The 24,543-nt window shown below is 33.4% G+C and overlaps 2 protein-coding genes and 1 non-coding gene across 4 annotated transcripts; all 3 read left to right on the forward strand.

Annotated features, from left to right (window-relative positions):
- Positions 1–15,483: 15,483 nt before the first annotated feature.
- On the forward strand, positions 15,484–19,963 carry LOC142611632 (BTB/POZ domain-containing protein At1g03010). Of its 2 annotated transcripts, none has more exons than XM_075783725.1 (4): positions 15,484–15,950; positions 17,374–17,440; positions 17,798–18,997; positions 19,136–19,963. In XM_075783725.1, the coding sequence occupies exons 1-4, from the start codon at positions 15,859–15,861 to the stop codon at positions 19,673–19,675; spliced, it is 1,899 nt and encodes a 632-aa protein (XP_075639840.1). In that variant the 5' UTR covers positions 15,484–15,858; the 3' UTR covers positions 19,676–19,963. The 2 variants fall into 2 exon arrangements, with proteins under 2 accessions (XP_075639840.1, XP_075639841.1); XM_075783726.1 differs by lacking the exon at positions 15,484–15,950 and adding an exon at positions 16,925–17,297.
- A 1,546-nt stretch (positions 19,964–21,509) lies between these two features.
- Positions 21,510–21,582, forward strand: TRNAR-ACG (transfer RNA arginine (anticodon ACG)). Its single transcript has one exon. It is a non-coding gene; the product is annotated as a tRNA-Arg (tRNA).
- Positions 21,583–21,677: 95 nt separating this feature from the next.
- LOC142613775 (uncharacterized) lies at positions 21,678–23,610 on the forward strand. The gene is made up of 2 exons (XM_075786268.1): positions 21,678–21,830; positions 23,168–23,610. The coding sequence occupies exons 1-2, from the start codon at positions 21,775–21,777 to the stop codon at positions 23,358–23,360; spliced, it is 249 nt and encodes an 82-aa protein (XP_075642383.1). The 5' UTR covers positions 21,678–21,774; the 3' UTR covers positions 23,361–23,610.
- Positions 23,611–24,543: the final 933 nt, after the last annotated feature.

Genomic DNA, 24,543 nt, shown 5'->3' on the forward strand with positions numbered 1-24,543 from the left:
TTTGACTCAGTATATAATGTATGTCAATCCTTTAACCAAATCATTTATGGCTCCTTTTGATTATCAGATGCAAGTGTTTTGACAAACCAATGTAATAATTAAGGTGCAATTTGAACATAACCTAAAATGACCTAACATATAATATAGGTCATTATAGGAGAAACTTCTAGGTGGAAACAAGGATATTATGGGAATATATGGTCAGGGTCCACTACAGCATATACACGAAAACATCCTTACCAGGATACTAAATCAAGATTGCTTTTTGCTATTTAATTTTTCGTTAATTGAATAGCCAACTTGAACTCATGGAAGTGACATGAGATGCATGTAACACCAAGTTCCTGATGTCACTTTATTTGGTATTTCCTTGGTTAATTAAGCCTGAGCCTTTAAAGCACTCAATAGGTTGCAAACACAGTAGTCATTTCCACAGATAAGATCAAAACCATAAACCATGAGTTTGAGTAACTCAAGCCAGCAATATGTGCCCAAGTTAAAAAATGTGTAATTGCCTTTTCCCTCTAGCAATTCTAACCAAGTTGTCATGACTTTATTAATAAACCCATGTCTAGCCCAATCACTACATATATTTGCACTTGACATGATTAATATATTAGTTTGACTAAAACTTAGGTACAATTTCCTTAGGTATTGTTTATCCACATGGTTAAATTTAATATGCATTGAAAAAGATAACATTTTTGTTATGTATTAGTTAATACAATTAAGTAATTGAATTTAATTGAAAAACCCAATAAGTTTTAACACCAAAAAAATCTATACCTAAAATTTTCTCTATTACACCTATTGAACAACTATTCACATTCATCTCCTTATTAACACAAGACATATCTAAGAATATCACTGATGATAGTTGTGGCATGTACAACTTAGTTAATGGACTGTTTGTCAAGTTGTGCTCACAATCTATTTGTTGTTGTGTGGGTTATGGATATCCTCTAACAAGAAGTTCCTAAAAATGTAATTCTTCTGCCTTATTGACAATTCCCTAGTGATTCCTGAGTAAGCTCTCTCTCTTTCTTAGTTTTTTCTCTCTCTTTCTAATATCTCACTCAAAAATGTCCAACCCCCTCTCATTCCTCTTCTCCTCTATTTATATGTGTGCTTAGTGGATTTGTCATGATTGCATAGAGTGGCTTTTCATGCAAGTGGAACCCCTTTGTGATTATTCCTGACTAAAAGGAGGTCCCACTTTGGGAAAGGGTATGTCGGTTTTGGAACTCACAACTGACTTCGGATAGTGCTTAGCAAACGATCTCTCCTAAGGCATTACCCAGATACATTAGAGACAAGCTCTGAGCAACACTGGACCCCAAGATTATAATAGTTTCCAGGTTATCCCTAGGCCGAACAACATGGGTTGGGTCAATGGTATGGCCCACATGCGATCCACAACCCGTGAGCCCTCAGATAATGGGTTGGTGGATTCGTTCACCATACAATAGCCATGTCATGTACACCTTATGACATGGGAACAAATATATTGAAACAATTAATTCATCAAATGCTGCTGAAATAAGTATCGTCTGCATGCACATGTGCATCCATTTGTAAATTAATTAGAACATATTCATTCAATCAAAACATGCATGTATGAATATTTGGTGATAATGCACAACCAAATCATTATGAAGAACCGTGGAACATGCATGTGTTGCATGCCGAAGCCCTCTAAAGGATCACATCATGCTCAAAGATTGGGCATTACGCAATAGTGAACATTGTGGTAGGTTGAATGAAGAAGTAAACAGTAGTTTATGTACTAAAGATACCAGAAACCACCTGGGGAATTTTGACACAGAAATTCACCCCATTTTGCAGTGATCAATCTTGATTATAGTTGTGGAGAATAATTAGATTTGCCAAGAATAATATTATTAGGCAAAGATCTTTTATGTCTTCATTTGCATCGAGTTGCATATATCAGGTTCTATACTTGGAAAAGTTAGGTTTTGGAGAACTTTTTTTCTATCCTCCATCTAGAAAAGCATTAAAAAAGTTGAGTCATATTGCCATGTGTTTGAGTTATTTATCATATTTCATGCTTGAAAAAACTATACTTGGTGGAGTCTTTCCTATTTCGCATCTATAAAAGCATAAAAGGAGAAGCATACAAATAGTTGTCAACCATCTTTGTCAATGAGAGAGAGAGAGGGGGGGGGGGGGCCAGGGGTGAGAGAGAGAGGTGAATAATTTATAAAAACAATGACTTACAACCTTGATCTAATCCATGTTTGTGATGCTAGGAACCGTCCTCGCATTCCTTATATATTCTTCTTCTACACATGCATCCACCAAAGTTAAAATTTTCCCCACAACCACTTTAAAAAATGTACCTTTTATACTATATGTTCCCATCTCTATCTCTGATAAGGATTATATTTGTGTAAAATGTATCTTTTTATGGAGCTAGAAGTACATGAAGAGGAATTTTTGCATCAAAAATTACCTAGAATAAATTACAAATAACAAGAACGTACAACACAACTTAAAATACAATAACCTCACAATGGTGCAGCATAAATCTGTTAAGTTTTGGTGATTACACATGACAACAATAAAGAACTCTTATTAATGCATAACATACTATGCTAGATATCATTTTAACTAAAAGTAAATCTTAAATTAAATATTATCCAATTAAAAAAATTCATAAAAAGATTATTGATTGATATAGGATCATAAAAGGTTTATAATTTGACTAGAAAAGACTTTTGACTGCCATTCAATCGATGCTTGATCAAGCAAAGCATGGGTTTTGTCAGACTTTCAATCATAGCTCGGTTGATCGAAACAAGGTTTTTGACACCATTGATAGTAAACTTACTTGATTGAGATATAGAAATCCTGAATTTGACATGTATTAAATAAGTCAGTTGTTGACTTAAAATTCGTGTTATACATTCAAACATGTAATTAAAAAGGGCTTACTAAGGACTTCTTCAAAGTTTTAGAGAGTTTGTGTTGTGTGCTATTAGTAAATTCCTTCTTAGAGTTAGGGAACCCTGTAGTGGTTTCTCTTTTAGATGATCTCCATCGGGTTTTCATTTGCCACCATATATCTCGTGTTCTTTACTTTATTGTTTACTACTTTACATATGATGGCATGTGGGTTTTTGGTGATTAACCTGTGATAATACTGTTTACATAAATAGTTAATTAGCGTAACTTAATCAATCCACTGCCTAATAAACTAAGAGATCAAAATATAGCCTTTTCAGTTGCATTGATAGGTAAAGCATTATGCAAGCATGTGATATGTAATCCACGTAAATGAAAAAATAAATATGGAATAACTATGAATCGAAAGTATGTTTTAGTCTGTATTGTCTATAGGTCAGGTAAAAGTGCTTTGACATGTCTAACAAAAACTAATTAATAACGTTAGTGCTAAATTCCCCCTAAATACTTTATAAGTAAAGGGCTCAATGACACTCATGTAAGATATAACTACATGGTCTACAAGTCATTTAGGTACATCATATCTAGATCTAAGCTTTCTGATTATCTTTCACATCACAAATCACACCAAATCAAAACATTAGACGTCAACCTTCAAAACCAAGGAAGTTGATTCCGTACCGTACCGACCGGTACAGCCTATACTTACCGTTCCAATACCTCCGCCGGTACAGAAACATGGTTGTTTCGTTCCGGTTTAAATACCGGTCATACCGGATCGTTCAGGCCATACCGGAAAAATACCGCATTTCGGCCGGTAAATGCATACCGGACCGAAACAAGAAAAAGAAGAAGAAAAAAAAAATGTTCTCACTCTCTCATCTCTCCACTCACCGGTGTCACTCGTATGATCTTCTTGACTTGCAAAACCGGCGTTCTCTTTCTCTCTTTCAGATTTACTTTCTCTTTTTTCCGGCGTTCTCTCTCTCTCTTTCCTCCAACGTTCTCTTTCTCTCTGATTAACTTTCTCTTTCCTCTTTCTTGGTGCGTCCAACTGAAGCCAGCCAATAAATTTACTTTCAACTTCTTTAAACAACCAATAAAGTTGACAGCTTGCAAAGTTTATGTATAAAGCCAAAAGCAACTTTTTCATGTCAGATTTTTTCATTTTTTTAATTATTTCCTAGCCCCTAAAAACTGTCAAAAGTCCTCTCAAATCAGTTGTTTTATTTTTTTTTTTTAAGCCCTCAGCTAGTTCACGTGAAAGGTAAGCTTAGTATTTTAAATTTAACTTGATTTTTAATTCTTTTTATAGATATAGATGTATAAACTTGGGCATGGGCTTGGGCTTGTGTTGGGTTTAAGATTTCAAATTAGTTTAGTCTATGAATTTATATATATGTGGGCTTTAAACACTATTTATATATATATATATATATAGTGGTAAACCCAAAATGGTACACCGGTATTGACCGGTATCCGAAATATATCGTATCGCTGGTCAAACCGGTACAGCCTCCAGTACGGTATCGACTCCCTTGTTCAAAACACAACATAGTTCAAAATGTTTAAAGTTTAAATTTTCACTCTCTCATAATAACTATCAAATTAACAAATACTAATAACTTTTGTGCTAAATACTTTTATACATATGAATAAATTCGGTGTTTTTACCATTTTGTTTTATAAGTAATTTGGTGTTTTCACAATCCATGAAGAATAGAATATACATTATTTTCATAACTCAAATAGATAAAACAAAACAAAAAAAAAGTGGTCATTGATAAATAGTTATGTAATGAAAGAAATAATTTGGTCAATGATACTTGTATTTATACTGTGATTACAGATTAACTCTACAGTCTTTTTAGTACAATAGCATGCTCATAATCTAATTACCGACCAAAAAATACTTTTTCATAGAGAATCAATGAATCAAAGAGGATAAAGATTTTTGTTATATAAGAATCTCCCAATTGATTAAAACAGTAACCACCATATGATTTTTGTGAGGGAAATATATGTTAAAGGGGCATTTCTTTTTTTCCCATTAGTCTTATGTGTAAAGTTGTGGGTCCTTAAGGAATAATTGTCTCCGTCTAGTACGGTCTCTACTTGGAATTTTTTTCATGATATTAGGGCCGTATTACCTTTTTTTTTCCAAAGCATAATATCTTTTTTTTCAAAATTTCTTCTTGTCTTCTCTTTAAATCCGCTTTCGGTTTTCTTGCATAAAACTGCATGCGAATCTAACCGGGGCAGAAAAGGTGCTTCCAATTGGATAAACCCAAACTTTTCTTTTTTCATTTTTATCACCTTGAGAGATGCTTCAAACTAGAGAGTATGGCAAATTTTATGAGAAACTTAGAGGAAAATAAAAATTCATTGTGCAAAGTCTAAGAGTATTGGACACTCCATTTAACAAAACAGAAAAGAGATAACTTACAAATTACATCTTCTAAATTTAATGTGTTTATCAAGTTCTTTAACTTTAATTTATTTTTAATTTAGTCATTTTACCTTGTAATTCTATCTAATCTTGCCATTAGTCTTAGTTTTTTTTTTCCATAACGACGTTAATTTTGGTGTTCTTAACGATGCAAATTGGACAAAAAGACCATCAAAAATGAATGTTAGTTAAAGGATTGAAAACTTAAATGACTAATTTCAAAATAAGTCAAAGTTAAATGGTGTAATTAGTAATGTTACCGACAAATAATCAAAAATGGAACAGAGAAAAGAAAAGAAATCAAAGACACTATTACCAAAATCTTGGACATATGCCTTGAGGACAAATATAGCATTATTAGAAATGCAACTCGTTAATAAACTAAAGTTATATACATAATTGCAACTCGTTATTCCATGATTGTAAGATACTATATGACAACACTGAGCTTAACGAAGCAGAAAAACGTTGACAAGAAGATGATGTGCAACGTGTTATTCTCATTTTCCCAAAGAACCAAAAGTCTTTATCAAGTAATCATGAAGGTTGATCTCAAAGAATCCAATCACTTTATTTTTTTGAACATTATATTCTTCCGGACGAATAATACATCCCCACACCCACACTAAAACCTTCTACAATAAAATTATAAATAGGCCTCAATTGCAGCTCAAGCTCTTCACTGCAAAACACCAACACTCACTTACAAACACTATAACATTCCCAACTTCTTTTTGCTTATTACAACCAATGGCTGCAGTGACAGGCTTGGTAGCTGAAAACCCAGTTGTGATTTTTAGCAGGAACATTAATTGTCCAATGACTCACACAGTCAACTCACTGATAACTGGGTTTGGGGCAAACCCTGTGTTGTACTATCTTGATAGGATGCCCAACAGGCAGCAAATTGAGAGTGCACTGGCTCAACTTGGTCGTCAGCAAAATGAACCAGCTGTGTTCATTGGGCAGCAATTCATTGGTGGCCCTACTGAGGTAAATAGCCTCCTCTTAAGGAATGAGCTTGTTCCACTGCTCTTAAGGTCTAACGCAATATGGGTATGGAGGGGAGCTTAACTTTGTTCACGTACGTATGGACACTCAATAACAGCTTGTTAAGCAGACTAGCTTCAATAAAAGTCTATGTTTTTGTTTTCTTTTTTGGGTGGGGTTATCTCTAAAATAGTACTATAATGAAAATGAGAACGGGCATGGATTATGTATACTATATATAGAGAGCCACTTTGACGTGCACTAGTACTCTTATTAGTTTTATATAAAGGTCACTTGTAGTTTTCCCTTTTTGCTGAATAATATTATGAGTTATTAGTATTATTGATGTTGTTGTTCTTGCATGTGCTTCTTCTTCCTCTTCCTCTTCTGTCCTAGACCGGTAGAGAAAAATGCAAAACTAGGCTACATAAGTTTTTCTCTGATGAGAAAGTTCTAAATAGTATTGGAGAACCTGCTTATTATCAATGGCTGTAGCCTGCATGCATTAGAGTAATTGATTTTAAGCTCACTCGGTCGCACTGCATTCAGAGAGAGATTGAGACACAAAGAGAAGCAACTGGTAAAAGAAGGGAGCTGCAGAAGAAATCTGCATAAAAATAATAATGACACTCCAAGGGATGTATAAGTTTTGTCGTGGAATATGACAAAACGTAGATGGTGAACGCAGAAAGTGAAAGGATTGTGTTTTCTTTTCTTAATTTATCTTTTCTGAATAATAATATATAAAAAGACTAGTAATCTAATATATATACACACACGTACACACACTTCTAGCTAATACATCCTTTAAAAATGATATTGTATAAACACATATCACAAAATAAATACACATGCACACACATACGTACACATATATATGTAATTACGTGTACTTTTGCTATTTTGCTTGAAAATGTGTGCAGAATTTTTTATATTTTGTGAGAGATAATTAAACTAAAATTATAAAAAATAAATTCTTCATTGAAATTCTTTTTAATATGTTTTAAACATTGTACATTTTGTTTATATAGGGTCTGTTTGGATAGAACTTATTGCTGAAAACTGAAAACTGAAAACACTATAGCAAAATAATTTTAAAATATGTGAATAGTACTGCGGGACCCATTTTTAATGAAAAAGTGGCTAAAAAGTGAAATTTGTGGGTCCGTGAACAGTGCACAAATGCACTGTTCACAGAAGACTGGGTCAACAACTGCGGCTGGAAAAAAAAAAAAAAAAAAAAAAAAAAAAAAAAAAAAAACTGAAAACGCAGACACAGCATTTTTTAGTGGAATCCAAACGCCCTCATACTAGTTCCTTTCATATAAAATTGAATAAGTCATATGTTATTAAGTAGTTAAAGGTCTATAGATTTATATAAAAACTGAATTTTATTGTGCACTTATGTTGTATTTGTAATATATTTAGTATTATTCACGTGTTATGAGATAATTTTTGCTTGAGTGAATTAACCTTTTAAACATTTGAATCTTTTATTTTTTTATTTACCACTCACAATACTAACAAATTTATGGAATACACTAAATGCCTCGCATATATACTAATTATTTGACCCACAAATAACAAAGCAATACATTGATCAAAAACAATTCTAGGAAACTATCATTCCAAACAATTTCTCAAAAAACTTTATCTTCTTTTCAATTGACATCTCATGTAACTTAATTTGCACTCTTTCTTATCCCAAAGATCAAAAAAATAATTACTAGAAAAATAAGAAAAAAAAAGTATTAGAATCACTAAAGAATAGTCATGTACTATTTTCAAAAAATAATGAATTTGAGTGGGTATTTTTTTACAATTTGTATAATTTATTTATAATCTCATTATTTTTTATGAGATACTATAACGTTTGTAACTTTTTTAAAGTTCCATAAAAGTTTTTTTTTTTTTGGGGGGCCATATAATATATTTTGGGAAGCCCCAAACTATTAAAAATTTTAATTTTAACAATATATATATATATAAATTAATAATTTTGGAAATAGGGGGCCGTGGCCCCCCTTAGTCCCTTCATAATTCCATCCCTGATCATAGCATCCATGCATTACCATGCTTAATACAAATTTAGTCAAATCTGAATTTATAAAATAAATAAAAATAAAAATAAAAAACTTCGTTTTTCGTATTTTATTTAAAAGGCGCTATTTAACCCCTCCCCCCCCCCTAATTGGCTTAATTACTGAATTCTAATTGATTTATTCAATTCTTAATCTTAATAGTTAATTAATCAAGGTTCAAATCACAATGTTTGATGGTTAAACATGTTCAAATAGTATAGCACCTAAATCATAAAAACACACACAAATACAGGCAGCTAATATGCACAAAATGATTGAAAACCCTAAACAGTACGTAAAAACAGTTAGGGGGCAAATCTCAATTAGCAAATTTACTATAGAAGAAAATTTTTGAAGTACAAATGGTACTCACACAACTTCCTGTACCTGAACTCTCAGCTCGCTCATGCTAGCAATTGCAGACTCGTGTCTTGTACCTTTTAAATTATTCATTGCGCACGACAATATGCCACTTGCAAACCGATCTGTCAATCACTCCAAGGTGACTTCCAATTAAAATAATTTTGCATTTGATCAATCTCTAAAGCACCAAACTTGCCTGGTTTTGGGTGCTTGTACCAATTTCTATATAGTTGGCATGATAACACCATGATGTCAAGTAATCCATAATTCCTTAAGTTATTCATCTAACGTTGTTTGGCAGGTTTCAATGTCGGCATGTGATCAAGGGCCTGATGTGGCGTCCAAGACAACAACAGATGAATGAACATGGTGATCATCCAATCACTGTATATAGGAGTTTTTCCCCCTTGTATTTTCATTTTCTCGCTGGCTTCATTATTAGCAAGCTTATTTGATTCTTAGTTCTTTACTGAATAGTCTAAAGTCTAAACCATGGGCCTTTATATATAAAATGAAAAGTTAGGATTATGTGGCTCCCACACCATGTCAGGGCACCCTTTATAAGGTGTGGAGTTAAATGGATTAGATGGCAGAGAAGCCCATCCTATCTTATTTGGGCTTGAGCGTGCACGAATCGGATTAGTTCAGGAAGAAAAAACTCAACTCGACCATAACCATGACATGGGTAAAAACCAAACCAACTCAACCCAATAAGCTGTCATTACATGTGCAAATAAGTAAAAATCATCAACGAAGAAGACTTTGTTGAAAGTCTGTTTATTCAACCGAATTAGGGAAAGGTTCAAGATTAAATCAAGCATAAGAGAGGCGATTCAAACAAATTATGATTAGATATAGGGATAGGGGGCATAATTATGAGTTTACAACAGGATAGGAATTATTAAGGACCTAAATCCAAATAAGACCAAATTAAGTTTTGCTAGAATGGTTTATAAAAATAATATAGTTAAATATTATCAATTGCCAAATATATAAAGTTTATTTTTTTCTGAGAAAAAAAAAACTATAAATATATATGTGTCTTTTTTTAGAGAGTTTCAACCTATGACACTCGCTCCTAGTGATAGCTCTTCATCATTAGATCAAGACACCAATCAGTTTTTGGTGTAGGCAGGAATAAAACCTCAAATCTTTTATTCAACTATCAGAAACTTTACTAGTTGAGTTAATTGAAACTCACAAACTATATATATGTGTATATGTGTGTGTGTATATATATATATATATATATATATTGTTTATAAGAATTAATATAAACAACAAATTATCATTGCAAAAGAATTCCTAACAGGTTTCAAAAGTTCCCCTATACTCAATTTGGGTTTCCTAATATTATCTCGGATCCAATGCCATTGTAACGGGTACCTTGGTGCACACGTGACCACATGGTCTTAGCTTGGGACAACAAAATCAATAGCTTGCTTCCACTTTTAACTTTGTTTTTAAGCGTGAAGGCTGGTCAAAGTATGTGCATGTGTGTGTGTTGTTTTGATTCACTTTTATCTTGGTTAAAAAGCTTATACTTCAAAATGCAATTTTACTTTGTTGAAAAATGATGAAGTTCCAAACTGCCATCATTGACATGAGAAGAACTTTGGGTTCAAAACAAACACTTTGAGCAAAATGTCAGCACTCGACCTGTTTGTTTCACTTTGAACAAAATAGCAACATTCATTTCATCTCAACCTGTTTGGGTCACACATTGATAGCTTAAGAATAAGAGGTACATTGATGTGAATGGGACTCTAAACTCTATGACTATGAGGCTATAAAGAATCCCAAGTATTCTGTACTCATTGGGGCCCTTGAAATGGAACAGGCCCATCTGTGAACTGTAAAGCCCGGAGATCAGATTAGGGGCTATCATGTGGAGGCCCATGTATAACCTAGCCTTTTTTTAACAATGAAACATTTTTTGTCCCCATTTTGATGGGTTTTTTAATAGTGAAACTGAAAGCTGCTTATTATTTTACCTTCCCAAAATGTGAAAAATATATATATATATTAACCCCATATTATTTTTCTAACCATCATCTATACCTCTTCCATGTAATAACTAATGATAAAGTCTTGAGTTTTTTTTTAAAGGGCGATAAAGTCTTGAGTTATTTGAATATTTTGTAAGTTTTTACTCTTTGGAATGACCATTTCTCTATTAAAAAAAAAAATTTAAGCAATCTCCAAATCCATCCCTCCAAAAGCATTATTTAAGCGAGACAAATACTAAATTATAATCATTTTGTTAATATAAATTAATAGTTAAAACTTAAAAGAGAGGCTAAACAATATGTTTGCCAAATTAACACATTCCCATGATTAAGATCACACGATCATCATATATTATTATGATCTAAAGGATAATTATCCAATTTTGGGTGTATGTAATGATGTGATAATACTATACAATACATTTGACAAAACATATATAAAGCATGCACATTTTAGTGCCAACTTTAATTTGGTTAGCGACGGTGAATGATCTTATTCTCAGGATCATATTATAATGAACCATGCAATCATCCTTGTACATGTGATGCAGTGCAGCATATAATATAACGTTCTAGAAGATTCAAAAGGGTAGGCGCATATGTTTTCGGTACACCATAATTATGGCTACCAGCTTTGCATACCTGCACTAATGATTCAACTCCCTTTCCTTTCATGACCTTACCTTAGTGTCAAAAACAATAACAAAAAAACTTTTGGCCATTGCAGTGCAGTCCTTTTTCTTTTTCTTTTTTTGGATCCAATTTTATGGCATATATATATATATATATATGTTTTTTTGGCCATTGCAGTGCAGTCCTTTTTCTTTTTCTTTTTTTGGATCCAATTTTATGGCATATATATATATATATATATATATATATATAGGAAACCAAGCTTTTAGAAATTTAAGTCACAAATATTTTTTGAACCACTATATATGGTGCATAATTGTGAAAAACAAAAGTTGAAATTAGGGGAAAAAAATCCCATTTACAATCAACTACTTAGGTCAATCTAATATTTTTCTCAAAAAAAAGGTCAATATAATATAAGAGAATATATTTTAGGCACCAATAACCATCACTGGTCCTTGAAACTTTGAACTCAAAATTGGTACATTTGTATATAATCATTAAGCCCATAAGTAAAGGATTTATGAGTTATCTATCCTTCTCTTCTTTGAAATTATTTAACTAAAAAAGGGGAGGGGTTGCGAGTATATATACCAAAAGCTAAAAGGGAAGAGATAGTGTTGGGCCAGTTGAATTGGAAACTCAAAAATATCATATGTTTATAACCATTTTTAAGGAGACAAGTACCATTAATAAATCTTTAGAGGCCGCCCTGTTCTCAAAAGATTATCACACTTTGACTTACTGATAGAATTTATTATCATAGAATATAATAAGACATGGCCTTATACAAATACATTGATAAAGCTTTTTTCCAAGTCTTTTTTCTTTTTCTAAAAAAATACTTAGAGGGAACAATTGTCAAATAGGTGAATATAATGAAAAATAAAAGCTTCAATGCAGTATATAGACAATAGCTGAAGCCTGAGGGGACATGGATTTTATTATCAGGGAATGAAAGTATCTTTGGGAGCTTTCCATAAAGAGCTAGGCATTGTAACTGCATTAAGTTGCATGTCATTTCAAGAACCAGTTTAGAACTTCAGAGAAATAGAGCCCAACTTAGCCAAGACCATTTAGTCCAAAGTACTTTTGCCTTGTTTTGGGTTAGGTGGATTGCACACTTGCATTGCAATTTGATAAAGATAGTAAGAGATACAAGCCTATCACAGAAAATTGTTTCAACTTTTTTTTTTTTTTTTTGGTGAAAAAAATTGTTTCAACTTGAAGATACACTTAATTTTTTCAAGAACCCAGCAAAAAAAAAAAAAAAAAAACATTATTGCACATAATTACATGAAGAAATATGCTTATGGATCTAGCTGGCTCCTCATTTTGAAGCAACTAGTTAATGTCCCGCACGATGCGCGTGTTCGTTATTAATTATTTTATAATACTCGTGTATTATAATGTTTGGAAAATTAATTTCGATTATGTATTATACATCACTAAAATAATGAATGAAAAAAAATTGTAACACAATATATCCCTAAGTAACAATAATTAATTAGACTCTAAAAATGTCACTACATGCCCTTTTTTGTTTGATCACGTGTACATGTATATAGTTCTTACATTTGACTGTTTCTAATATAAATTTTTTTATTATTTCATTTTCTTTTTTTAGAAGTATTTTTTTTTTTTTTTTAAAGAAAACACATGAACTTTTGAATTCTAAACATCTAAGATTTAAGGTTTCTAATTCTTAAAACTAAATATACATGTGAAGAGATTAAAAAAAAACAATAATTGAACATAGAAATATAAACTTATACTATTTCGTATCTTAAGTTTAATTTTACTTACATCTGAGTACCTTAATCACTTACAAAGATTAAACACTTTCCAAAAATTTAAATAAAAACAAAAAACACATACCTTTTAGAAACCCCATATATTGTGAAAGCATTGTATCAAGCTTTGATAATGTTGTTAAGGAGTTTAGAGCATATGCACCTGAAACCAAAAGCAATTTCATACTCTTTTGACACTAATTTCTCACTTTTTGTCTCTCTATCTCTCCAGTCCTATTTTTCTTTTGACCTTTTAATATTTTGTGAAACTGGAATATATAAAAGAACATGAAAACTAACATTGAATGGAGAAAACCTTTCATTTATTAAATTAATGAAATTAAAAGTGAAAGAGTTCAAGAAGTTGAAAAAGGGAGTAGAACCAAATTTTTTAATTTTCTACATTTATGGCTTAAACTAATCATTGATAAGAAGATGAGAGGTGAAAAACTAAATGAAAAAATACTCATACAAAGCGCCACGTGACAGAACCTCATGCACTTTTACATGAGGTCTCTACTTTTATATATATATATATATATATATATATATTGATTGGTCCACATTCAAGTTTGTATGGATAATTGAACACAAAAGAATGGGAGCAGAAGTGTCAGAGAAAAAAAAAAGTGTGGAGCATTAAGGGTACTCAATTGCAACATTTTGCACCCACCTGGCTCAAGCATTCAATTCATTGCAGTGCTTTGCAACTATATGGGAATAAAAATTAAATGGACCACCTGCCAAACTTTTTTAAGAGGAGAAGAATAAAAATACAAAAATGAAAAGAAAAATCGAAGCCATTCTTTTGGCTGCCCGCAATATAGATGCTAACAACTTTATAAAATTAAAATAAATAAATAAATAAGAAAACAAATATTTTATAGAGAGAAAGTTGAGAAAGGGCCTATGATGAAATCATCATTTTTTTATTTTTTTTTTGGTAAATATGATGGAATGATATTAACCACATGATCAACCACAAGTTTTATTGATCACCTAACAGTCATCCAGCAACAAAAGGGAAGGAATTGATGGGGTCATCATTACCATTCGATCGATGCAATCTTATGCCATGATTAATCCACAGTTGTCGCACTACAGGTACATACACTAATTTTGTTACATAAATTAATGGTTTAATACATATATTTCTTTATTTATTTGTATGTCTGCGTGTGTTAAATAATTTATTTGTGTGTAATATTTAAATTAAAGTAAGCAAATGTATTATATTAAAATTATTACTAATTTATCAATGCATATAGTATATTATATGTGTGTGTATAGTATTTAAATTCAAGTAATCCAATATGTACTCAACTGGCCTACGTGCGTAACACATCTATAATGTCAGTGTGTTATTTTTGACCAAAAATGTATACTTGGTCGTCAATTATACAAAAATCAACATCAAATGGGAACCGTGCTCTTGGTAAGTTTCTCAAACCCCAACCTTCCCCGGGATTAGTGTTTATGGCACAGAAATGTCAAAATCACCAGCAATTGTCTGCAAGTTACTTTTTTTGGTGTGTTGGACACAACCAGGCCAGAAGCAAGTGGTCACAATTTCACAAAGCAATGAAACAAAGTTCTGCCCTTGAGAATTCCTTATTTCATCATCTTCATATATATATATATATATATATATATATATATATATATATGTGTGTGTGTTTATCAAATAAAAAAAATACTCAGTATTGTCGAGTCATCCCACATCAGTAAGGTGTGATATTAAAAAAGAGTTTATCACTTGCTTTGCGACACTAACTGCCACATGCAATTTTTCTTATTTTATCCTCCTTCCCTTATATATGTATGTGTTTATCAAATAAAAAAAAAAAAGTTCTGCGCTTGAGATTGAGGCTAACACAACATTTTCCACACATGTATTTTTCTTTAGATATAATAACATTTTGAAACTTTTAGATAAAATAACATTTGAAATTTTAAAGTATTTGTTTTATGATGATTGTTTTTTATCATTTGGTTAGGACACTGAAGGAATTTTTTTTTAGCGAGTTTTAGTTTTTAAGTTGGATGTACAGTGGTCCTCATTATAACATGCAATCCACCTCATCCTCTTAATTTCCACTTTAATTAGCTTTACACATAATTTAAACTTAATTTAAGCTAATCTTTTTGTAGGTAGCTTTCACTAGCCATGATTATAGACCCCAAAAGCATTGCAACCCTTCAGGATTCCTGCAATTTCTCATAACAAAAACCGTGTAAAAGGAAGGTCACTCCCCAAGTCCCCCTACCTTTCACCGAAAAGTGCATGCACACCTGCATTGTTTCTTGACTTTAAGATTAACCACATTATAAACACTCATTAAGGTATGTTTTAAAGTCATCATGACCACCCTTTGATCCAACATGGGTTCATGTGGCACTCAAGTTTCACCTCAGTGTAGCTTTCTTTCCAGAGAGAAGGTGGGAAGGGTGGCCTTAAGGAATAACATTCTCAGTCTTGGTTTGAAACTGAAATGAGAGAGCTTGTTAAGAAAGTTTCCATATTCTTCTTGAAAGAGTGACACTTGTTAGTGGGGTTGGTGGTGCAGAATTGTCAGTGGGATTTTTCAGGCCAGAATTGCCACTTCTTTTGAGATATGGGTGTTGTTACTGTTGGTGAATTGAAGCCAAGCATATCGGGGAAGAGGTCATTTCGCCCAAGCTCCAGTATAAGGCATGCCACAGAATGGTAATCTTCTCCTTCTTGACTCTTAACCTCTGCATATTGTAATTTAGTTTCATTCTATGCAATGTTTTCCTACGACTCATAATGTAGCTAATTGATGGTTGCAAATTCAATCATGAGGACTTTTCACCATTACATTCATATTTTTTGTAAACCTTGAACTAGAAATACCAGTAAGGTATAATACAAGAAATTGGTTTAATAAATCTCTAATTAGTAATGCAAAGTGCTAGAAATTGTAGCCTAGAAGGTAACCAAAACAAAACATGGTCTGAAATTTACCATTTCCTTCTTTCTCTAACTGTTAATAATATTTTACATGTGGTTGAATTGTTGACGATCCATAGCCGACCCCAAATTTTTAGGACTAAAGCTTGGTTGTTGTTATCGTGTGTTGGTAATATTCTAGAATTTAAGTTGAATCATCGTTTTTCATAACGTTACCAAAGATGGTAGATCTGTGACATTCAACCACAATTTGGGGTCTGAAATGTTGAAATAACTTAGTGTTCTGGATTTTATCAGGTTACTGTCACGATTTCTTTTTCCTGTATCTTGATTAGTCAAAACCTGATGGATGAACAAGAAGCTGAAAACAGCATCGTTTTGGGATTCAATTTCCTGGAATAGGGCCTTTTGGTAGGTCAGACAGTTAGATAGGCTTCAATTTTCATCAGCATAAACCATAGCCCTCCAAATTTATTACTACAGCATATAATAGTAAGTACCGAGTATGACAGATCAACTGAACTTGATCTAGAAAACATTTTACTCATAAGACAGTGGCACGAGGCTGGACTGATTAATGTCTATATTCCATTCTGCACTATCAACATTGTGAACTGGAATTCGTGTTTGCCGGGCAATAATTTTGTGCAATTTTACTATTGATGAGTCCAAACACAAGTACGGACAGGTCCTACAGTATGGTTCATTGAGCATGACATGCCTTCTAGCTTTACATAGAACATAGCAAGCATGGGCTGCTATCTAATTAATCCAGAGGGACCCATATGGTTCCCATCATACCTCTACAAGTCAGTAAATTGGCCAAATTGTTTTTAATGCCAAACCATAACCACACCACAAATTTCAAGTCAACTTTTTACCATTGCAAATCGCCATATCTAACCATATTGTCTAGAGCACTGCTGCTCCAGTGACTCCAGTCTCACTCATTTTGTAATAATTGAGTTATAATTTTTCCCTATCTGGGCCATCCAAGTCAATCATATAATGAAGATGGATCACACAGTCCTTAAGTTAACTACAGTATAGGGACATGGGAATGGAAGTTTATGGTAGGAGAAGCTCCTGCAAGGTTTCTAAATTATTAGCACTAACAACAATGTATGCATACAAGTATTTCTTTTTCTGAAATTATTCTCTTTCTTCAAAACTACTTCATCCAGTTCCTTTCTTGCAGGCCAATATCTGATGTTTCTAGCGATCTTACTGTCGAAGTAGGAGCCTCAAGTTTCGCACTTCATAAGGTAAGGATGGTGCAACATTAGCAATACTTTTTTGTATATTAAGCAATTTACAGTTCATTACTGCAAGCATTACACTTTTCAGCTGCCAATTTACTTTGGCAGTATCTTTAGGACAGTTTGTGTTGTACATAAATCCTTTTTCACATTGTCATTAAATCTTGAGACTCCAATATTTGAACTTATCTATATGACACCAGTCCTGCATTCATGCCCCCTTCAAGAGAATTTCAAGCTGTTTGGTTTAACTACCCGTCCACCAAGAACAGATTTAACTAATATTAATGAAACAACAAATTATTCTTTATAATTACAATAATTTGCAAATAATTAAGTTATACGGTCCTGATTTTTTTGCAGTTCCCCCTAGTTTCTCGGAGTGGAAGAATACGAAAATTGTTGTTGGAAGCAAAAGAATCAAAAGTTACACGCATAAATGTCCCTGCTGTTCCTGGTGGACCAGAGGCATTTGAGCTAGCTGCAAAGTTTTGTTATGGAGTAAATGTTGAGATTACACTCTCAAATGTGGCTATGCTACGTTGCACAGCTCATTTCCTGGAAATGACTGAGGAGTTTTCAGAGAAAAACCTGGAAAGTCGAACTGAGGCATATCTAAAGGAGATGGTGCTCCCAAATATATCAAGCTCAATAACTGTTCTTCACCGATGTGAAAGCCTATTGCCTATAGCAGAAGAGGTCAACCTAGTTAGCAGGCTTATCAATGCAATTGCAAGTAATGCATGCAAAGAGCAGCTTACCTCTGGATTATTAAAGCTTGACCATAACTTCCCTTCAAAAACTATACCAAACATGGAACCAGAAACACCAGCAGACTGGTGGGGAAAATCACTCGCAATGCTTAATCTTGATTTCTTCCAACGGGTTCTGACTGCAGTAAAATCCAAGGGTCTAAAACAGGATATGATTTGCAAAATTTTGATAAACTATGCCCATAATTCTCTTCAAGGACTTGTTGCCAAGGACCCCCACCTGGTCAAAGGAAGTCTCTTGGATTTGGAATTGCAGAAGAAGCAAAGAGTCATTGTTGAAGCAATAATTAGCTTACTACCAACACAATCAAGGAAGAGTCAAGTTCCAATGGCATTTCTTTCAAGTTTGTTGAAAACAGCAATAGCAGCATCAGCATCTACTTCCTGCAGATCGGATTTGGAGAGGCGAATTGGTCTGCAACTGGACCAGGCAATTCTTGAAGACATCCTAATTCCTGCAAATTCACATGGAAATAACCACAGCACACTTTATGATGCAGATTCAATTGTGAGGATATTCTCTATTTTTCTGAACTTGGATGAGGATGACGATGAAGATAATAATCACTTGAGGGATGAAAGTGAAATGGTATATGATTTTGACAGCCCTGGATCTCCTAAACAGAGTTCAATTCTCAAGGTATCAAAGTTATTGGACAATTATCTTGCAGAAGTTGCACTAGACTCAAACTTGACGCCGACAAAGTTCATAGCACTGGCAGAACTGCTTCCAGATCATGCACGTGTAGTTAGTGATGGATTGTACAGAGCTGTGGATATCTTCCTAAAAGTAAGCTACTTCCTCCCTCTCTCTCTTTCTCTCTCTCTCTCCCTTAATGAAATTCTGAAAAAATCAACAGCATACAATACTTGCAGTTAGAATTTTCATTGCAAGGTTTTGAGCAATAAAGTGGGCTTCCAATTGCAGGTTCATCCAAATATGAAGGACCCTGAACGCTACAGACTTTGTAAAACAATTGACTGCCAGAAACTATCCCAAGAAGCTTGCAGTCATGCTGCACAAAATGAAAGGTTACCGGTGCAAATGGCGGTCCAAGTCCTTTACTTTGAGCAAATCAGGCTTCGGAATGCTATGAATGGGGGTCATAACCAATTCTTCTTTGGCACAATCAATGGTCAATTCCCTCAACGTTCAGGCAGCGGTGCTGGAAGTGGAGCCATCTCACCAAGAGACAATTATGCATCAGTGAGAAGAGAGAACCGAGAGTTGAAGCTTGAAGTTGCAAGAATGAGAATGAGGCTAACGGACTTAGAGAAGGATCATGTGTCCATGAAACAGGAGCTTGTAAAAACCCATCCTGCCAACAAGCTATTTAAATCATTCACCAAAAAATTAAGCAAGCTCAATTCCTTGTTTCGGATTAATAGCATTAAGCCTATAGGAGGTAAGGCTACCTCAGAGAGTCGATTTCCATTTCAGAAGAGAAGGCGTCACTCAGTTTCATGACTATGTATAGTGTAAAATAAGCAGGAGTGTATAGTATATTTAGTGTGGTTGTGTCTACTGTCAGATTGATAGTTTTTGAGTGTTGATTCTGAGTTGCTGAGTTCAGTGAGATCACACCATTGACTTCTCCATGGAGCTTTGAAGGCAGGCACTCAATCAATATTGTATTCAAAAGGTATGTCCGGGCGTGTGAGAATTTTTAGAATATTGAAATAGAATCTTGAAGGAAATCTTTTGTAACATCAAATTTTTTCAAGGTATTAGTTTCACTAGCAACTCTTGGAATCACCCATGCCTCTCAGAAATGTTAAGAGCATTTGTTGTGGAGTACTAACATCATCTTTGTAGCCTCACAATTTTCAGCTAATGATGCAAAATCCCTAATGTTTTACAGTAAAATGTTTCCTTTTGTTTTTTTGGATGAATGAGAAGATTGTATTGCACCAAATGAAAAGAGTAAAAGTTAAAGTAACAACACCTAATAGCAAAACTGGAATTCCCCATACACAACACAAAACTCTGTTTTGGACAGAATTAGTAAAATAGGGTCCCTTCAATTCTACTTCTAACTTCCCATTTGATCAAGTGAAGGATATTTTCATTAACATAAATTCTTACTTGATGAAGCACACCATTTCTATTGCATCCTCAAACAGATAAGATGCTGCTTGTTGATTTGTTGAATCTCTGCAAATTGAATCTAGTACTTGTATGTGTCGGTGACAACTGACAAACCAGTCAATGAGACAAAACATCATGGCTATCTCATCCTTAACCAAGGTGCAAGACCTTTTTAGATGATTTACTAAGCCATGTGTGGACAAATCAGAATTTGTATGAACAATTTCACATTTTTAGAACTTGTATAAAGTGAGAGGAGTAGAGGACAAATCCAATTGCTTTGAAACTGTCAAATGCCAAAAGTGCACATATGATCAATTGTATGGGTATCCAACAAGTAAAAGGTGAGACAAAAAAAGAGAAGAAATTAAAATAGGGGTAAATCCAAAACATGATGTTTTACTTTACAGAAAACTAGTGAGCATGCGCAATTACCTCGACCAAAAAAACAATTTGACTTTGTCATGATATGATTTCAGTCATTGCCACTAATTTCTGTCATTCTGATTTTTTATATTGGCTTTATGGTTTTGCCAAAGTGATTGGTGTTTCGGTCCCCCACACCACCCCCCCCCCCCCCCCTGCCACACACACACACACACACGAACGTGTAATTCAACTGACACTTGAGATAAGGAAATGAAACTGAATAGGTTGTGTTAAAGGGCACTGAAAGGTGTCCGTTAACAACAAATTTTTTTTACTTTTTTTGGTTAACTTTTTTTTTTTTGCAGCTTTATGTCATTTTTTTAGCTTTATTATAAGTAATTTTATGCTTTTTTTTCCTTCATTTTTCTCATTTTTTATTACGTAAGACCCACGTTAGAAAAACCTTAACAAGCACTGAACACATTTCAAAACTGAATATCAGTGTTAGTTCCCCATGTTTATGCAAGCAAGACAAGTGATAGAATGCATCATAACAAAATCAAAATGGTGTGCACTAGTATTTACCAAATCAAATAAATATTCATCTAGGAACAAATCACCATCACCATAAGATTATATCCACATAAAGTGGACTAATAACAAAAAGAGTTCTTAATGAATGAAGAAAAAAAATAACCCAAAACCTCACCTCCAAAGACACCCAAAATTGTATTGGTATCTAGGTGTGAGTCCCAGACCAGACTCCCAGAATATATTCAAAACTTGGGTCAAATCAACGAAATATGCTATTAGTGTAAAAAGGTGAAGCTTGGCATCAACAAAGGACTTCATGGCCCAATGGATAAGGCGCTGGTCTACGGAACCAGAGATTCTGGGTTCGATCCCCAGTGAAGTCGAAGCTCATTCGTTTTTGGATTCTTTCTTTTTTTTTTTTTTTAACCAAAACGCTCCGTTTTGGTTATTCGAATTAAACGGCGTCGTCTCAAACTTTAAGCATAAAAAACTCAAAACGCTAAAGCCAAAAGCCATTGATACTCCCTGAAAATCTTCAGCACTGAAACGCTGCGTTTTGTGGCAGTAGAATAGACATGCCGATATCTATATCTCGTATCGGAAACTCCTTGCCCTTTTCCAAGCTCTTCAGGTACTCTCAAATCTCTGTTTGGATTCTGAGAAAATGTCGGAAAATATGTTTTTATAAGTACCAGACCTTATTCTATTTACTCATATTAGGGTTCTGCAATTTCTGTGTGTGTGTGGAATACTTTCAATAATAATAGAAGATACATTTTGAAGAACTAGTAAGTATGAATTCCATGTTTGTAGAATTTGGAGGACTCCATTTGGGGGCTTTACTGGCTTGTAAAAGTGTGGATTTATATATAAGAAATGTGATGTTGTACTACACCTCTAACATGTTTGAGGATTTGACGCCGGTTAAGAACCCGACATACATACATGTGAGAATGATGTTGCATATAGCCGTTACATAAGATATCACTTCTTACTAGATGTTGTCATTTTAAAACTATTGCTGACAGTTGTTTTTTGATGACGTGAATCTGTCAATTGAAAAAGGGTTAGATTTTTCATAGAATTTGAAATGATGAATTGGGTCTTTAGTCTTTCCTGGTGTTTTGTATGTTGTGGGATCACATAAGATATGTCATGTCATCACAGAAGATCAACTGTTTTGATGGCTTTGGTTTTGTTTAATTGCTGCTGCTTGACATTTTGGCATCCAAGAGATACTACGTCCCAACAAATTATAGCCGGTTAATTGTCGTTGGTTTAAATTTGAATCTAACATTAAGATTACTTTTTTATCTCAACAATAATAACCAATAACAACATGTCACTTAGGATGTGTTGTAAAAATGTTATGAAAATGTTATGGACATATCATTTCTCTTTGGCATCCTGATGTATAGTAAGGTATGATAATGACCGCTGTATGTTTAAAGAGAAATGTTGCCATAATATTTTCACAACAAATCATGTGTGGCAAATTGTTACGGTTGTTATTGGTAGGTAGAAAAGTAATTTCAATGGTAGGTTCAAATTAGAACCAATAACAATTAATTATCTATGATTTGTTGTGAAAATGTTATGGACATAACAACTCTCATGTTTAAATGACTGGAAGGGTGAATGTTTTGTAGAATTTGAAGGGCTTCATTGAAGCGTGCATGCATTGTCTAGTTAGCTGCTTGGTTTGGTTTTAAGGTTCTGTTGGATTTCCTTGCTTGAAACTTAGTTCTATCAATGATTTTGATGGCTTCCATTTTGTTTTATTGCCCTATAATACATACACACTCTCGCGCAAATGAAAGTGCAGCAATCGTTCCATGTTGTATTTGAATTGTGCAATGGATTGTTTATTTTCTTGTTATATTTATGCAAGTTATACTCTTAAAGGATCTAGTGCTTATTCATTGCATATTTTCACTCATTTGTACAAGATGTTTCCTGTTGGTGCAGGCAGCTGGAGCAAGAGATGGAAACTGTGGTAAAGGTTTTACAGCCTGGACCTTTGGGAATTATAGAACACAAGTTCTCTGCTGAGGAGATACGAGAGGCAAATGCTACAGTTCATAGAGCAGTAGTGAATTGGCAAAGGAATGCAAAGCTAGAACCAAAAAACCATATCTTAAAAGATTTCGTGCATAAGTGAAGCCGTGAAGAGTTACCCAAAAAAGAAAAAAGATTTCGTGCATAAGCTGTGGAGGAATATTTTTGTTGATTTTGGATTATTAATATTCAGTTAAACATGTAAACTCTTTTCTATGAGAACTCTCTCTGTGGCACCACATCAAAATTTCTCTTCCTTTATGATGTTCTAATAATTTTCCTGTTAGATACAGACATCTGAATTCAAAATTCTCTTATATGATACTACTAGGATCATACCCGAAATTCGACAATGCCATTTCGCAGTTGGTTTGGGCAAAGAAATTTTTTTTTTTTTTTAAGATCCTGCTTTAAGAATAATTTTTGTAATGGTAAGTTTAGGTAAGGTTACGAAATAATTTTGTCAAGTCAAAAAAATTGGAGATGCAAGACAAATTTTCATAATAAGTCTTTACATTTTTCATTCTCTACCAGAAACACCTGAGGATTTTCCATGCATATTTTTTACTCTAAGAAAAAGGACAACCTTATTACCCTAAAAGAGTTAATATATTTCTTAGGCCTGTCTTTTCCCATGCAATTAACTTATAATTGTTTTCTCATTGTTCCTGATCAGATCCGTGGTTGATGATAAATTTTCAATACACAATTTCCTAATTTTCAGTGCATATATTAGCAATCATATATAACCAAAAGAATCCTAAACTCAATGTGTTACGGCCTCCAACCATACAAAAATTCTTGTTTATAAGGCCTTTTTTTTTTTTTACTAAACCACTTTTCAAAAACACTTACATCACAATATCTATTCTAAATTCTATTTTATTATAATATTAATTCTTTAATTTTTTTTTAATTGTTTCTTTTTCTTCATACACTACCGTCATTATTCATTCTTTTCCTTCACGTAAAGAAAAGGATTTTTTTTTAAAAAAAATAACTCTGAATAGGTTTTGCACAATTTTACGTAACTATTTTGCACAAACCGATGCAAGTATTTTGCACAATCTGATGCAAGTGCTCACAAAGGGAAGATTTTTGAACAAACTCAAATGCTAAAGCTAGTTACAGTTATTTCAAACTTTTAGGGTAAAAGTGAAACAATAATTCTCATCTCAATAGTTAGACTTCCACCTTTGATTTCCTAAATTAAGTACCTATGAGTTTGCCTCTCATCAGTCATCACCACTAACGTTCTCTCATTATAACACTTCAAAATCAACATT

The sequence above is a fragment of the Castanea sativa genome, chromosome 10, assembly GCF_040712315.1.
Source record: "Castanea sativa cultivar Marrone di Chiusa Pesio chromosome 10, ASM4071231v1".
NCBI classification, from domain to species: Eukaryota; Viridiplantae; Streptophyta; class Magnoliopsida; order Fagales; family Fagaceae; genus Castanea; species Castanea sativa.

Excerpts from the sequence above, each read along its gene's own strand:
- LOC142611632 (XM_075783725.1), top strand. The coding sequence starts at position 15,859 with ATGGGTGTTGTTACTGTTGGTGAATTGAAGCCAAGCATATCGGGGAAG. Across the intron at positions 15,951-17,373 it reads ATAAGGCATGCCACAGAATG|GCCAATATCTGATGTTTCTA; the intron begins GTAATCTTCTCC and ends CCTTTCTTGCAG. Across the intron at positions 17,441-17,797 it reads CAAGTTTCGCACTTCATAAG|TTCCCCCTAGTTTCTCGGAG; the intron begins GTAAGGATGGTG and ends ATTTTTTTGCAG.
- LOC142613775 (XM_075786268.1), top strand. The coding sequence starts at position 21,775 with ATGCCGATATCTATATCTCGTATCGGAAACTCCTTGCCCTTTTCCAAG. Across the intron at positions 21,831-23,167 it reads CCCTTTTCCAAGCTCTTCAG|GCAGCTGGAGCAAGAGATGG; the intron begins GTACTCTCAAAT and ends CTGTTGGTGCAG.